This window comes from Juglans microcarpa x Juglans regia, chromosome 1S, assembly GCF_004785595.1.
Source record: "Juglans microcarpa x Juglans regia isolate MS1-56 chromosome 1S, Jm3101_v1.0, whole genome shotgun sequence".
Lineage (NCBI taxonomy): Eukaryota > Viridiplantae > Streptophyta > Magnoliopsida > Fagales > Juglandaceae > Juglans > Juglans microcarpa x Juglans regia.
Window position 1 is genome coordinate 1780490 of NC_054595.1, and position 12212 is coordinate 1792701.

A 12212-nucleotide genomic window follows, 5' to 3' on the forward strand; every position below is an offset into this window, starting at 1 on the left:
AAAAACCAGAAGTTGAGAGAGAAACAAAGGTCTAACATGCATGCAGAAAAATCGGACATTTTTCGCTCAATGATGCAACATTTAGGCCGTTTGGATATAAAAATCATCTCATCTCATCTCATCTCATTATTACAATTTTATCAAATTCTCACACAAAATATAATAAACAATTCAACATTTTCAAATTCTAAAATAATAATATTAAAAATAATATTCTAATAATATTTTATTCAACTCATCTAAAATCATTTCATCTCATCTCACTATCCATATGAGTCCTAACGTTTCTTTCCTTTACACATTTTTTTTAAAGCAAATCTGTATATCGAATTAAACATATCAAACAAAATTATTTTAATTTAAGATACCTCCACTGCCTCTTTGTGCAACAACACTGGAAGGGCTCGAGACAAGCTTTTGAGCAGAGCATTTGCAACTATTGTCTCTCACACTTTGCCTTGATCTGTTTCCATCACCAGTAACCATATTCATCTAAAACATCTAGAACAGCTAAGCCTCTCCTGCTGATTATATGGTCTTATTGTCACCCTGTACTTCAAAGAAACAAACGACACTCTGCATTCTTTGTCGGGGTTGAAGCTCCTAAATAATTCCTCAAAAATATCTCTCTTTCTTCAAGCAGAGCTCCTGAAATCTTGTCAAACTGCAAGAAGAGAGTAAGCAGTTTGGATAACTTGGTCTCACCGAGATCTCCAACTTCTTTATCAATAGGCCAGTCCATTAGTTCAGAAGAGAATAGACATTCAAGAACCAAGGATACATTAAATATTTCCTTTCGTGGGAAAAAAGAACAAAAAGTATTCCCTCAAAACCCCCTCTGCATGAAGTAATGCACAACAATATATTCATACATGAAGCACCACATAGGTGAGACAAAGGGATACTTAAATTCAACACACATTTATTCATCTAACAAACGGAGTTTTAAATTTTAAGGTCATTGCGTAAAGGTGTAAGTTGGGTATAAATTGCCTAAAATTGTAGTTATTAAAACAGACTACCACTTCTATATTCTATAATTACTCCTAAAGAGCATAAACATGTATTCACATTGATAAGAGTTTGTCGCTATTGAAAGGGTGGGTATGTTGGCAAATACATTAGACATTTCCTTCACATTGTGGAGACTGAAGAGAGCATGAGCCAGTTTTAGGTACCTGACTTAAGCAACTTACCATATATTAATTTACGAATTACTTTTTTCATGTAAGTGCAAAATATCTAAAATAAACTAAAATAATAATGATGAAAGATTTACCATAAGCAAAATGACATAATGGTTATGAAACCCACCGTTTCAGAAGCACTTTTGGATTATACGGAAACAGATTCTTCTCATGAAGACTTTCAACAGAATTTCTCAACGAAAGCAAACACTCCTTGGCTTCTTCAAATGGCTGTGTTATATATTTTTTATGGCCATATTGATTGTCTCGCTTACATTCCTTCTCAACTGACATACAAGTTTCATTGTTTAGCACAAGTCTAGGCGTCACATCTGCCAAAACTTTGGAGCCGCCGAGTGTCACTTTTCTTTTTTTGTAAGATGATTGATTTATGCCTTTCCCATCCAATGAAAATTCCACAAATAAGCACCATGAGTCACATACCATACGTAAGCACCTATGAAGGAACATGTAAAATAAGAGCAAGTAAATGTCAAAGCCATGCCTGAATCAGAGACAGAGATTGCGAAGTGAGCAACCAAAGCAACCAGTGTGAATACCTTAAAAGATATTCTGCACAACTGATTCCTGTGTCTTTTGAAATAAGGTAATCAAGAAGGACTTGGTGATCATAGTGTAACTACAAGTAATAACGAGAAGAACATTACAACTCCATTTAATGCAAAGTGAATTTGGTTCAATTTAAAAGAAAAATGTGTAAAAGGAGGAGGGGGTGTCAAGATGTTCCAATTTCTAGATGCAAAACTTGCCTCTAAAAGAAATAGATGGAATAAGTGTATAGGATTAAAAAGATTTGAAACATGAAAAAGAGTATCCTCCTCTGCATCCTGAAAATTCCCTTTTCCTCTGCGAAGCATAAGTAAAATCCAAGAACTTGTTAAAAAATAGTTCCCAGCCACTGAATTACCAACAGGCAACAAGTCAAATAACCAGAATGTTAATTGCTCACTGTTGCTCTGGGAAGAAAGGTACACCAAGCAGTTGCAAGAGCATTTTAAACAACATATCGTCCTACAGTTTAAGAGAGACGGGAAATTAGATATAGACAGTCTTTAAGAAAAACAGAAAATATAAGTGTTAAGAAGAATGAATAGAATTTGGAAGAATGGTACATTTCAGTGAGCCAAAAGTGAAATTCTAAAACAATAAAGGAAATTCCAATGGCCTTCATATATGACTTTTGTTTTGCTAATGCTTTTGTACATTGATAAAATGATCATCCTCATGTAGCCAAAAATAATTCATGGCTTCAGATTCATAAAAAAAAAAAAAAAAAAAAAAAAAAAAAAAAAAAAAAAATGCTTTTGAATACAAACAATATGCCACTGCAACAACTTAACAACCATGACTCAAGAAACCTGTTGGAGATTTTCTTCCTTGCATAGCACAATTTTTTTTATCCTATAAACACCTATGCTATTAAAGGTCCTGCATCAACTCAAGTGTACCCAAGATTAGAATTCAAGCCTCATTCCGAGTCTGATGACCCTGATTACCTCTTTGCCAATCTAAAGAAGAGAAATAGATATACATCATATTTAAAACTGTTTTGGGACATGTCCTCTTCCGTACAAATACATAGAAAGACAAGTGTGGAAAGAGAAATGGAAAGCCTCCACTTTGAATGATCATCTGGTTTTTTATTGGGAAATGTTCAAAGCCCTATAATTGTTGTGTTTCTTGAAAACATAAACCTCTTAAAACACCAAGTTGAAGATAGCATTAAAGGAAAATGGAATTAGCACTCCCCATCTCATATAAATGCCAAACCAGGCAGCTGATCAAAACGTACAAGAACCCTGAAGTCTCTGAAATCCTTCCTCACCAGAGGTCAAGAATTTCCTTCTACTACTAAACGTAATGATGGAAATTATGCCAGATTTTGTGTGCGCTCATGCGGCCACGCCTGCGTGTGTGATTACTTACACATTTTTCTACACACAACAAACTGACCCAAATAAATGGTATGATGGAAAATCCGAAACCAATAAGTATATATATATATATATATTTTAAAGTAATAAGAGATTTTATTAATGCAAGTAAATAGGCATAGCCTAAGTACACAGGAAGTATACAAGCAGAAATGCCTAAATACAAGCTAAGGACTAGGAACAAGGAAAGGCTGAAAGTATATAAGAGGAAGAAGTACAATATTTCATCGTGCACAAAATTCAAGTTGAAAATATGTGTAAATGCAGGATTTCTGTTTAGATTTGACCTTAAAAAATGTAACATGATATCCCCAAAGAATAACTTCAAAGAGTTAGGAGAGACAAACCTCATGCAAGAATAACTGGAGGAAAGATGATGTAAAGGTTATACATCTTTCAAAATACAATTCATGGTCCAGAAATGTTTCAGCTAGAAGATGCCCTTGAAACCACTTATAGAGCGCTAATAAGCCCTCCTTTCTACAGCAACAGTCCAGGTCAAAAGTTAAGGTTAAGTCTGAGTTTGGAGTTATGCATTCGCATTGCTTGTCAGCATCTGCTTTCGGACTGATCAAACTGAAGGAATACTTTATGAAAAGAAAAATAGCCTGCCTCTGTATATGGCGTGAGTGCAAGGCACGCATTTCTCCATCAGAAACACTCAATAAAAATGGAGAACCTTCTAGACACTCATCCTGACAAGACTCAGGTTGAGTTATGGGCTGCCACAAAAGCACTTGAAAGTAGGTATAGAGTAGTTGCAACCATGAAACAAGAATGGAACATTCCAGATGTATTTGAGAACTAAGCCTGATCATTAGGACCTGCAGAATACATTTTAATTTATTTAGTTAGACAGGACTTCTTACGAAGAGAGATTGGACTTATAAAAGTGACAACATATATTTATGGTCCTTGTCCATATACAGGTAAATAAGTACAACCATCTTTCCTATAAACTTTAGTAACAATGATTATTTTTGCCATCCTCGTTGAGATTTATGAAGTTCATTGAATTTCTAAGTTCATCAAGCAAAAAAACAAGGTCAAGCCATACCAACAACTTGTGTCTAAAGTACTGAGGGATGCATGCATCGGCATAATCTCCTTGCTTACCGAGGCACCAGTATAAAAATTTAGGCACGAGGTTCACGATTTTAAGATGAATTGGATGCTTATATGAACCACTTGCGGCTTCCGTGAAATCAATTTGGTCAACCAAGGAACAGAGAAGTTGAAGAAACATTCCAAGAAACATGACACGCGGCTCCAACCCATTGATGTTTCTGAGATATGAAGCATCTGCAGAAGAACTCTTCTGAGTGCCTCTGTTTATACCCTCATAAATCTCATCCAATAGATCCCAGCGCACATTTGAAAGACACGAATCTACAGAATCTAAAAACACCTCAAGAAGGTGATCATCAGCGTCTTGTTTCAAATACTTCAAGATATTACGTAGAACTTGAATAATGCCAGTCACTGTAGACAAGTCAGCCTTTTTCAGTCTAGGCTTTACAGCAGCATATAAGTTTAATGAATCATGATTTGAGTCTTCAGCTTCAGTGGTTGATGTTACAGAAGGATATGATAGTGCGTTGGTGATGGCCAATTCCATGCAAACGCATAGGAAATGGATGAATCTGTCCCATTCACCTTCCTGTAAAACATACATAGCCATGAAGATAATGCACAGCACATGAACTGAATTTTTACAACTGCAAATTGTAGCTTACAGATTCTGCTAAAAACTTTGAAATGAAACTAATAGCATTTCCTGCCAGATGTCGAACATACTGGCTCTCGAAAGTTAGCAACACTACCTGCCAGAAAAAATGTGAAATCAAGAAGTCAAATGCGGTAATCCAAACACTAGCAAGAGAGGATTTCCAAGTTTCCAACTAGGCTACTTTGAATATAAAGAACACAGAAAGCAACAAGATTTTCAGAAATAACAAATATAAGGGCATTCCTGGAAGGCTTAAGACTTCTGTCCTTATGAACAGAGTAACATCGTTGGACATACAAACTTTTCCTATCAACATTAACATGTTACACCGGTGTTGCACAACATCCTCATCGATCTCCATTCAACAATGGCTTGGACTACATAAATGGATGAAAAGAATAAATTTTGAGCTGAATATCATCGGCCAAGAAGAGAGTGGAAAAAACCATCAACGAGGAAAATGTTTAATTTTAGTGCTACGATTTTGAAGTAAGGTTAAACTCCAATAACAAAACAAACCTAAAGAATATGATCAATGTAGCTAGAAGGATCACACCGCACAAGGTCAAATTCAGCAAGATAAAAGAGAAACGATACCAAGTCAGCTACGATCTTAGCCAAACAGTGGTCGTTCTCGGAGTGTGCGCTGCAGCTACATGAACATGCACTGCTAGAGGCCGATTCCACTTTCTTGCCCTGCCCAGACAACAATAATAGGATAATGTTGGATTAAGCTCACCATTTATATGTGTTATTGAGAGAGAGAGAGAGAGAGAGAGAGAGAGAGACACACACACACACACATCGTCAGAAAAGAGATCAATTTTTCGAGTCCAAAGCTGAATTTCTTTCACGACCTGAAACAGAAAGGAATTGGGTTACGCTGAATGACAGAAATTAGGGTTGAATGGAGAACGTATAGCAAAGAGTAGTATTTTGAGAAGAGACAGAACCTTAGAAAGAGCTATAAGAATCACTTTCTCATTCTCTTTGGTTAAAGAAACCACCGCCGTCTGTGGTTCCTGCAAACCGTCGTAGAAAGTTCAAGAAACGAAGGCTGAAAAAGTCGAAGAAATTTTTTTTTTGAAAAAAGAGAACAAAACAAAAAAAGAAAGTTTACGAAACAAAATCCCCGAAGTGAGTGAGAATCGTAAAAAAAACCGTGTATGGACGGAGAGACTCGTCGATCAGACTGCAAAGACGAGAGATATCGGACATTTTTCTCAGACTGCAAACTTTTGCCGGGAATAAGCTTTGCCGATCGGCTTCTCTACCCGTCGGTTTCGAACGACGTGTTTCGATGCATCTTCCCCTTGTTCAAAACGATGGCGTTTTCGCCTTCGTTTTAGTTGACTAGCACTTGTAAAGGCGACAATGCACAAGTCGTATTTATATATTGCGCTTAGAAAAACCGCACCATTACCATGTCCTTCCCTGTAACCGTAAAACTCAGTAGTATCGGCGTCACATGCCCGCTTAACCTTTCTTTCTACCCTTTCAGATTGCAAAAATATATACAAACTCTGCAGTTCTGCTGGGTGAAGTTCACCAAATTATAGCTCATCTTTTTATGCCACCATTGTATGAGATATCCACCTTGGCCGTCCTCATTCAAAAATGCATAACAATAACCTCATTGAGAAAATGTCGTCAACTCCACGCCCTCATCCTAACTACTGCCACAACTTTCGATGTCCAAACTCCCTATCTGAACAACAATCTCCTCTCCATGTATGCGCGGTGTGGCTCACTCGAGGAGTCTCGGTTGGTGTTCGACAAAATGCTTCACAGAAGCCTTGTTTCCTTCAATGCACTCATCGCGGCTTACTCTCGAGTCCCGGACCATGCGGTTTCAGCCTTCGAATTGTATGGGCGAATGGGAGTTGAGTGCCTGAGGCCAAACGGTTTTACTTTCACGAGCTTGCTACAAGCATCTTCTTCGCTTGAGGATTGGTTGGCTGGCTCTTTGCTTCATTCCCAAGTTGTAAAGTTTGGATTCTTGAATGATGTTTGCGTTCAAACCTCCCTACTTGGGATGTACTCGAATTGTGGGGATTTGGAATCTGCGAAAAGAGTTTTCAAGTTTATAAACGATAAAGATGTCGTGGCTTGGAATTCTGTAATATATGGACACTTAAAGAATGATAAAGTGAAGGATGGGCTTGAGCTCTTTGGTGGGTTGGTGAGGACGGGTGTTATTCCAACCGAGTTTACGTATTCAATGGTTTTAAATGCATGTAGCAGATTGGGAGATTATCGTTGTGGGCAAGTTATTCATGCCCAAGTTATCGTTTCAAACGCACTAGTTGATTTGCCTTTGCAAAATGCCCTGCTTGACATGTATTGTAATGTTGGTGATACCCAAAAAGCATTCCGTGTCTTTCTTAGAATGGAAAATCCAGATTTTGTTTCATGGAACTCAATGATTGCTGGGTACTCAGAGAATGAGGAAGGAGAAGAGGCTATGGTCCTTTTCGTCAAGTTGCAGGAATTGTCTCTTCCTAAGCCAGATGAGTATACTTATGCAGCCATCATATCAGCGACTGCTTCATTCCTAGCCTCAAATAATGGGAAACCTCTCCATGCCCAAGTTACAAAAGCAGGATTTGATACGAGTGTCTTTATAGGAAGTACCCTAGTGTCCATGTATTTCTACAATGCTGAAGTTCAATCGGCGGAAAAGGTCTTTAATATGATTTTAGAGAAGGATGCTGTTCTCTGGACTGAAATGATTGCAGGTCATTCTAGAATGGCTAATGGGGAGAGCGCAATTAAATTTTTCAATGGAATGTGTCGGGATGGCCATAAGATTGATAGTTTTGCTCTCAGTGGAGCATTGGGTGCATGTGCAGGCCTTTCAATATTGAAACAAGGTGAAATGATTCACTCCCAGGTAGTCAAAAGGGGATGTGATGCTGAAATGTCTGTATGTGGTAGTTTGGTAGACATGTATGTCAAAAATGGTGACCTTCATTCTGCTAAATCAATATTTTCCCAAGTTTCAAACCCTGATTTGAAGTGCTGGAACTCGATGCTTGGAGGATATAGTCACCATGGAATGGCAATGGAGGCATTGCAGCTCTTCAAAGAGATTCTAAATCGTGGTTTAAGACCAGATCAAATAACATTTCTGTCTCTTCTCTCAGCTTGTAACCACGGTGGGTTGGTGGATAAAGGAAAGTTCCTGTGGAATTTAATGAAGGAAAATTGTTTATCACCGGGCCTTAAGCACTACTCTTGCATGGTAAGTTTGCTGGGTCGAGCTGGACTATTGGAGGAGGCAGAGGAAATGATAGTCAAATCACCTTATAGAGAAGATAATCCGGAACTGTGGAGAACTTTGCTAAGCTCATGTGTCATCAAAAGAAATATGAGAGTAGGAATTCATGCAGCAGAACAAGTTCTAAGATTAGATGCAGAAGACAGTGCAACCCATGTCCTTCTTTCTAATCTTTATGCTGCAGGAGGGAGATGGGATTGTGTCGCAGAAATGAGACGAAAGATACGAGGATTGGTGTTGGAAAAGGATCCTGGGCTAAGCTGGATTGAGGCCAAGAATGATATTCATGCATTTTCCTCTGGGGACAGAGTACACCCCAAGGTCGAAGAAGCCCAAGATGAACTGCTCAGGCTACAGCAGAACATGATAAGGTCGGAAACTGAAGATTTTGATTCGAGAATCTATTCTACGTAGTTTAAAGAGACTGAAACAAAGAGAGAGCTTGGAATTTTATTGAGCATTGGTGATAACAGACCTCTATATTTCGGTTTCCGGCTCAAAACAAATGCTGTTGAAGATTTGGAAATTGATACGAATACTGTCCACTCTAGGTACTCTAAGCACTACTACTACTGCTACTGCAGCAGGTATTGTCAGCAGCCATTGATGAGGCAGGACTAAAACGCAACGGCCAATTTGTCATAATCCTTATGTTTTGCAAATCTTCATGAGAATATCGCTTTTTTTAGGGCTTACATTCAGTGAAAAATAATTGCAAGTGTTACGGATGAGATCGATTAAGCCAAACAAGAAGCTAGAACTTTTCTTCTGGTAGCCTGGCTGTTTCCAGAATCTGGCCAATCAAGATAACCATGTCCACAGACTCCACTTCAGCTGGAGCATCACTGTGAGCAAATCAACCATCTTAGTATCTTACCACTTTTCATACCAAGCAAAACGAAAAATAAAAAGTTCAATCCCACTTGAAGGAACCTTAGCTAACTCTCCCATAACTTAAACTCGGCCAGTAATAATCCCACTATAAATTAGCAATATCTCTTGACATTTCCATGCCACAACTCCAAGCTGGGTTGGAGATCTAGCTGCAATGAGTGCTTCAGAGAAGCCAAAAAAGCAACAGATTATTTAGCAAAACAGGGCGCATGTGGAATAAGACTTAAGGATAGAGTATGACAGCTACATGACCTCATTGCCGATAGAAGTCAGAGGACTGATGGCTTTGGATCGAGCTGGAATATCCTTAAGCCGTGATAAATAACTCTCAATATGAAGTGGAAATATAGTTCACACAATTGCTGTTTTAGTTCCTGGGTTGTACATATATGTTCTTGCTTATGTTTCAGATGATATTGAGTCCAAGATGGGATATTTTAGCACCTTGTTTTTGGGAGGTTGTATTCTACAAGATGTTCTATAGATGTAAGCGCAGCATTCCCCATTATAAGTGAGTTTTTTAAATAAACTACGGGTTCTTAATTTCCTCTTGACCCACCTAAGCTAGTCCTGACTCGCATCACATGTTTTTATACATACTAAATTCCATCTCTTGCACACTGACACTGGACCTGGTGGCAATGATCTCCTCAATCCTGGTTGGTGTTTGCATGAGATATGCGATGGAATACTTCATTGAAAAGCTTCTGTTTCTCTTAAGCACAATTTTAGGTTACATGCATGTAGCTATCAAAATCCTCCCGTCCGAAAATGGAAACTCAAAACGGATTGTGGACATATTAGTAGCATTAGAATGACATGTATAATTATAGGATCAACCAATGGTACTGTATGCAGTAGAACAGATAAGACCCAACTGTCATAAGTCCGAGTATAATTTAAAGCGCTTCCACCTTTAGTAACTAAGCCTAGAAAAGCTGAATAAAATACCTATAAGGTGAGAGACAGTGCCATAGAGGATAGTAGTATGGTATATAGAATGGAAAATCAAATTACATCATTTTATAAAGTTTATTTTCCAAGATATTTGGACTTTCATTTCATCAGTGGCGAGGTACTTACCAACATGCAGATAAATCCTGGCCGGATTCACCATTAATTCATATATATATATATATATATACACATCTGCACGCAATTGATCGAGACCCGACATATTTACTTATATAAGGCACACGCTGCCAATCGTTTCTGTTTACTACCGGACAAGTTGCAGGTACCTTCGCACAAGACTTGACGTGGAACACAAGAGACCGAGTTAATGTATCATAAACACCATGCAAGACTTAACGGCGCGCGGCAGCTTAAAGACGAAGACGAAGTTGACAGTTCGAATTCTGTCGTGCTATATATATACTCACTCAATCTGCTTTTTTACATCATGAGTTCGTATAATTTGACTCGCATTATACACGTACTGCCATTTAGTTTATTATTATTTTTCACCTCTTTTTTTATTATTCATTACTTTCATCTACTTTTTATTACTATTTAATATTTTATTATTATTTTTTCATTACTTTTTCACAACTATTCACAAACATTCTCAACACTTTTCAAGTATTCTTACTACCCAAACCAAACCTTAGATAGATGGCTTTGAGGGAGTTCCCATGAAAGATTAGAGAGCTTCAACATTGGTTTTGTCTACTGCGACTTTTAAAATTTAGTAATTGTTAGGTATATGAGTTGTGTTACATAAAAAACTTCACACTGTATACACTACTTAAGCATATGAAATTTTATTTTTTTATTTCATATTTTATATTTCATTAAATATGAAGATAAAATGATAAAATTACATATTTTTAAATGGTGTACAGAAATATAGGATTTATGTTTAAATTTCTCTAGCTATATATATCATAGAATATTTTGTTAATTAAAATTGATATTTACGTAAATAATTTTAATTAATAGAACATCACATGATGATCATCGCGCAGATAAGCTAAGAAGTTCTCGATAATTAAGATAATGTTTGACAGCATTTAATGCATTTTTTAAGGTTTGTATGGCTGGAAGCAGACATGGGCTACAAATTGGTACCAAGCATCAACTCATGCATGCAGCATATAAACGAAAATTCACGGAGGAGTCGTGCAATGCAATAAACATGAGTTGGACCCAATGCGTGATCATTGATTAGGCGTGGGAGATCTACATTTACTCCGCTACCTGCATTGAATTACATCCAGCACTCCAGATCCTTGCAATGGCGGCTCTAAAAAGCATAAGACAAGGACTTTGGTCAAAAATTCAATTCTTTGAACGAATGTCTTTGCATTCCTTGGTTGGTTTGTACGATTTGTCCTTTAATTATTTTTATATTTATTTAATTTTTTATATCTCATTATTGAGCTTATATTTTTTTTTTCACACTTTTGTAATCTTAGTGTAATCTTAATTCCAATGAAACAATGATATATTTTCATCTTGATCTCAATGACCTAATGTTATCTTGGTTAGTATTTTTAATGTTTGTAATTTTTATATTTCTAGTATATGTTTTTATTTTTTACTTTTGTTTCTTGTTTATAATTCTAATTTATTTTTCTTTTAAATTATTATTGTTTTAAACTTTATCATCTCACAATCTCACAATAATTAACATAGCTCGCTGACTTTTCTATTATTATAACCACCCCAAATTCTGATGAAATGTTAATTGTAATGTTGCTACAATAATACAATTTATAATATTTTTAAATTAATTTGTAATAATTTTCTCTTAATTTACATTATTGTAATAGCTTAATTAATAGTTCAACTTAATAATATATAATTTTTATTATTGTAAATTTTTTTAAATTTTATATATTTTTTTAGTTAATCTCTAGGCCTAAAATGTCCGAGAAACAGGCTTTGGGTCAATTTTGGACCATTACATGTGCTTATGATGCCAACCGTGTTGGTTACGTACGTCGTGGGATTTGTGAGGGATATAGTCGGTCCGTGAACGGGCGTTCCCTTGGCGAGCATCCTTGGATGTGAAGATGAGCATCCGGGTGCAAGTACATTCTTGGCAGGCGTCCTTGGATGTGAGCACTCAACCTGGCAAGCTGTATCCTCAAGAGCGAGCAACCATCTTGGTGATCAGCATCCCTCGAGAGCGGGTATCTCCGTGGGCGAGCACTCCTCTTGAC

At 37.0% G+C, this 12212-nt stretch overlaps 2 protein-coding genes across 4 annotated transcripts; one reads left to right on the forward strand and one right to left on the reverse strand.

Moving 5' to 3' along the window:
• Nucleotides 1-264: 264 nt before the first annotated feature.
• On the reverse strand, nt 265-6167 carry LOC121246664. 3 transcript variants are annotated; one of them, XM_041144892.1, is made up of 12 exons: nt 6033-6167; nt 5825-5893; nt 5675-5728; nt 5469-5567; nt 4879-4965; nt 4200-4802; nt 3490-3966; nt 2158-2219; nt 1958-2054; nt 1748-1827; nt 1315-1644; nt 265-664 (listed from the first exon to the last, which is right to left on the reverse strand). In XM_041144892.1, exons 1-12 carry the CDS (start codon nt 6087-6089, stop codon nt 616-618), a joined length of 2064 nt encoding a protein of 687 aa, XP_041000826.1. In that variant the 5' UTR covers nt 6090-6167; the 3' UTR covers nt 265-615. The 3 variants fall into 3 exon arrangements, with proteins under 3 accessions (XP_041000826.1, XP_041000827.1, XP_041000825.1); XM_041144893.1 differs by having other exon boundaries at nt 265-720; XM_041144891.1 differs by having other exon boundaries at nt 265-838.
• Nucleotides 6168-6441: 274 nt separating this feature from the next.
• LOC121246663 (pentatricopeptide repeat-containing protein At3g50420) lies at nt 6442-9549 on the forward strand. The gene has a single exon (XM_041144890.1). It carries the CDS (start codon nt 6442-6444, stop codon nt 8563-8565), a length of 2124 nt encoding a protein of 707 aa, XP_041000824.1. The 3' UTR covers nt 8566-9549.
• Nucleotides 9550-12212: the final 2663 nt, after the last annotated feature.

Excerpts from the sequence above, each read along its gene's own strand:
- LOC121246663 (XM_041144890.1), top strand. The coding sequence starts at position 6,442 with ATGCCACCATTGTATGAGATATCCACCTTGGCCGTCCTCATTCAAAAA.
- LOC121246664 (XM_041144891.1), bottom strand. The coding sequence starts at position 6,089 with ATGTCCGATATCTCTCGTCTTTGCAGTCTGATCGACGAGTCTCTCCGT. Across the intron at positions 5,894-6,032 it reads AGTCTCTCCGTCCATACACG|GAACCACAGACGGCGGTGGT; the intron begins GTTTTTTTTACG and ends GACGGTTTGCAG. Across the intron at positions 2,220-3,489 it reads TCCAGTTATTCTTGCATGAG|GACGATATGTTGTTTAAAAT; the intron begins GTTTGTCTCTCC and ends CTTAAACTGTAG.